At 44.7% G+C, this 1,137-nt stretch overlaps 1 protein-coding gene across 1 annotated transcript in view; it reads left to right on the forward strand.

The window, feature by feature from the left end:
• Nucleotides 1-914, forward strand: part of LOC127751927 (uncharacterized) — a 2,777-nt gene extending 1,863 nt beyond the window's left edge. The window contains exon 2 of the mRNA XM_052276232.1: nucleotides 354-914. Coding sequence (XP_052132192.1) covers nucleotides 354-715 — 362 coding nt within the window. The 3' untranslated portion in view covers nucleotides 716-914. The remainder of the gene's footprint in view (nucleotides 1-353) is intronic.
• Nucleotides 915-1,137: the final 223 nt, after the last annotated feature.

Here is a 1,137-nt window from a genome sequence, read left to right on the forward strand (position 1 = left end):
AAGTCTCTAGCACATCTCCTTCTAGTGGAACAGACAGACAGACACACAGACAGACACACAGACAGACACACAGACAGACACGAGGTCGTTTGCATAAGCCCGCTGGATACCTTTTTCAAAGCAGAAGGGCGGGCTAAAAAGGGTAGAACGTAGTGATGGGCACTTACATTTGCACGCAAGTTGCACACTTTATTAGCACAGATTTCTCTGATAAAAGAGGGCTATAGGTAGACTGATGAGAGTTGCGTACTACATGCTTACTACATAACAGACAATTACTTCCCGCCCTTCCATAGGGAAAAGAAAGAAGGAACAGTTTTCTTGCAACTCAACGGCACTTTCATGTGTTGCAGTTTCATCGGGACAGGCCGGTATCACGAGAGTCGGCACCAACAGTGTCCAATTTGCGTGTCCTGATGGCCGCTTCCAGTTCATCATCGTCACCATCAGCACCAAATTCAGTGCCGTCGACGGACAACACACAAACTCGGCTCAGTTCAGCGTTGAGGTCAACGGTCAGCGAATTGAAACTATCACCAACTCTCTAAACGTCTTCAAGGGCGGAAGCAAAGGACACTACTGGGGTTATGAGACCTATGCAGTATCGCAGAAGATGATCACTTATGGGGTGTTGCCGGGTAACAGTGTAAGAGTCAATTTCCTTGGCGGGCAACAGCATATTAGCAGTGACATTCGTGTCGACCTATCTAACTAGATCACCGTGCACGACCCAAATTTACCCCTGACACGAGTGCTTTTATACACACTTTCGGCATCAGCCTACTTTGTTCCCATGACCATAGACAAGATATTATAACAATAACTTTTCTAATGCCCCAATTTTCCATCATGTTTTTATATAACTTTTTAAAGAAAAATTTTTTTTAAAAAAAGAAAAAAAAACCTTTCTGCAATGGAGATTTTTTTTTTGGCTGTGATTTCCAGGGACCGTATTTTTTTAATCTTGAAGGGACGAAGGAAAAGAAGAGGAGAGACAGAAAAGGTAAAAGCACATAGGCGAGGAAGGAAAGGCAAGAGAGAAAGAAAGGAGTACTGGTCGTTCACAGGGGTGGGATATCACACTGCTTTGGTTGGCGGCAAACCCCGTCGCAACGGCGACGAAGTCTTCAGTCCATA

The sequence above is a fragment of the Frankliniella occidentalis genome, unplaced genomic scaffold (assembly GCF_000697945.3).
Source record: "Frankliniella occidentalis isolate FOCC.00 unplaced genomic scaffold, Focc_3.1 Scaffold2178, whole genome shotgun sequence".
In the NCBI taxonomy this organism is placed as follows: domain Eukaryota; kingdom Metazoa; phylum Arthropoda; class Insecta; order Thysanoptera; family Thripidae; genus Frankliniella; species Frankliniella occidentalis.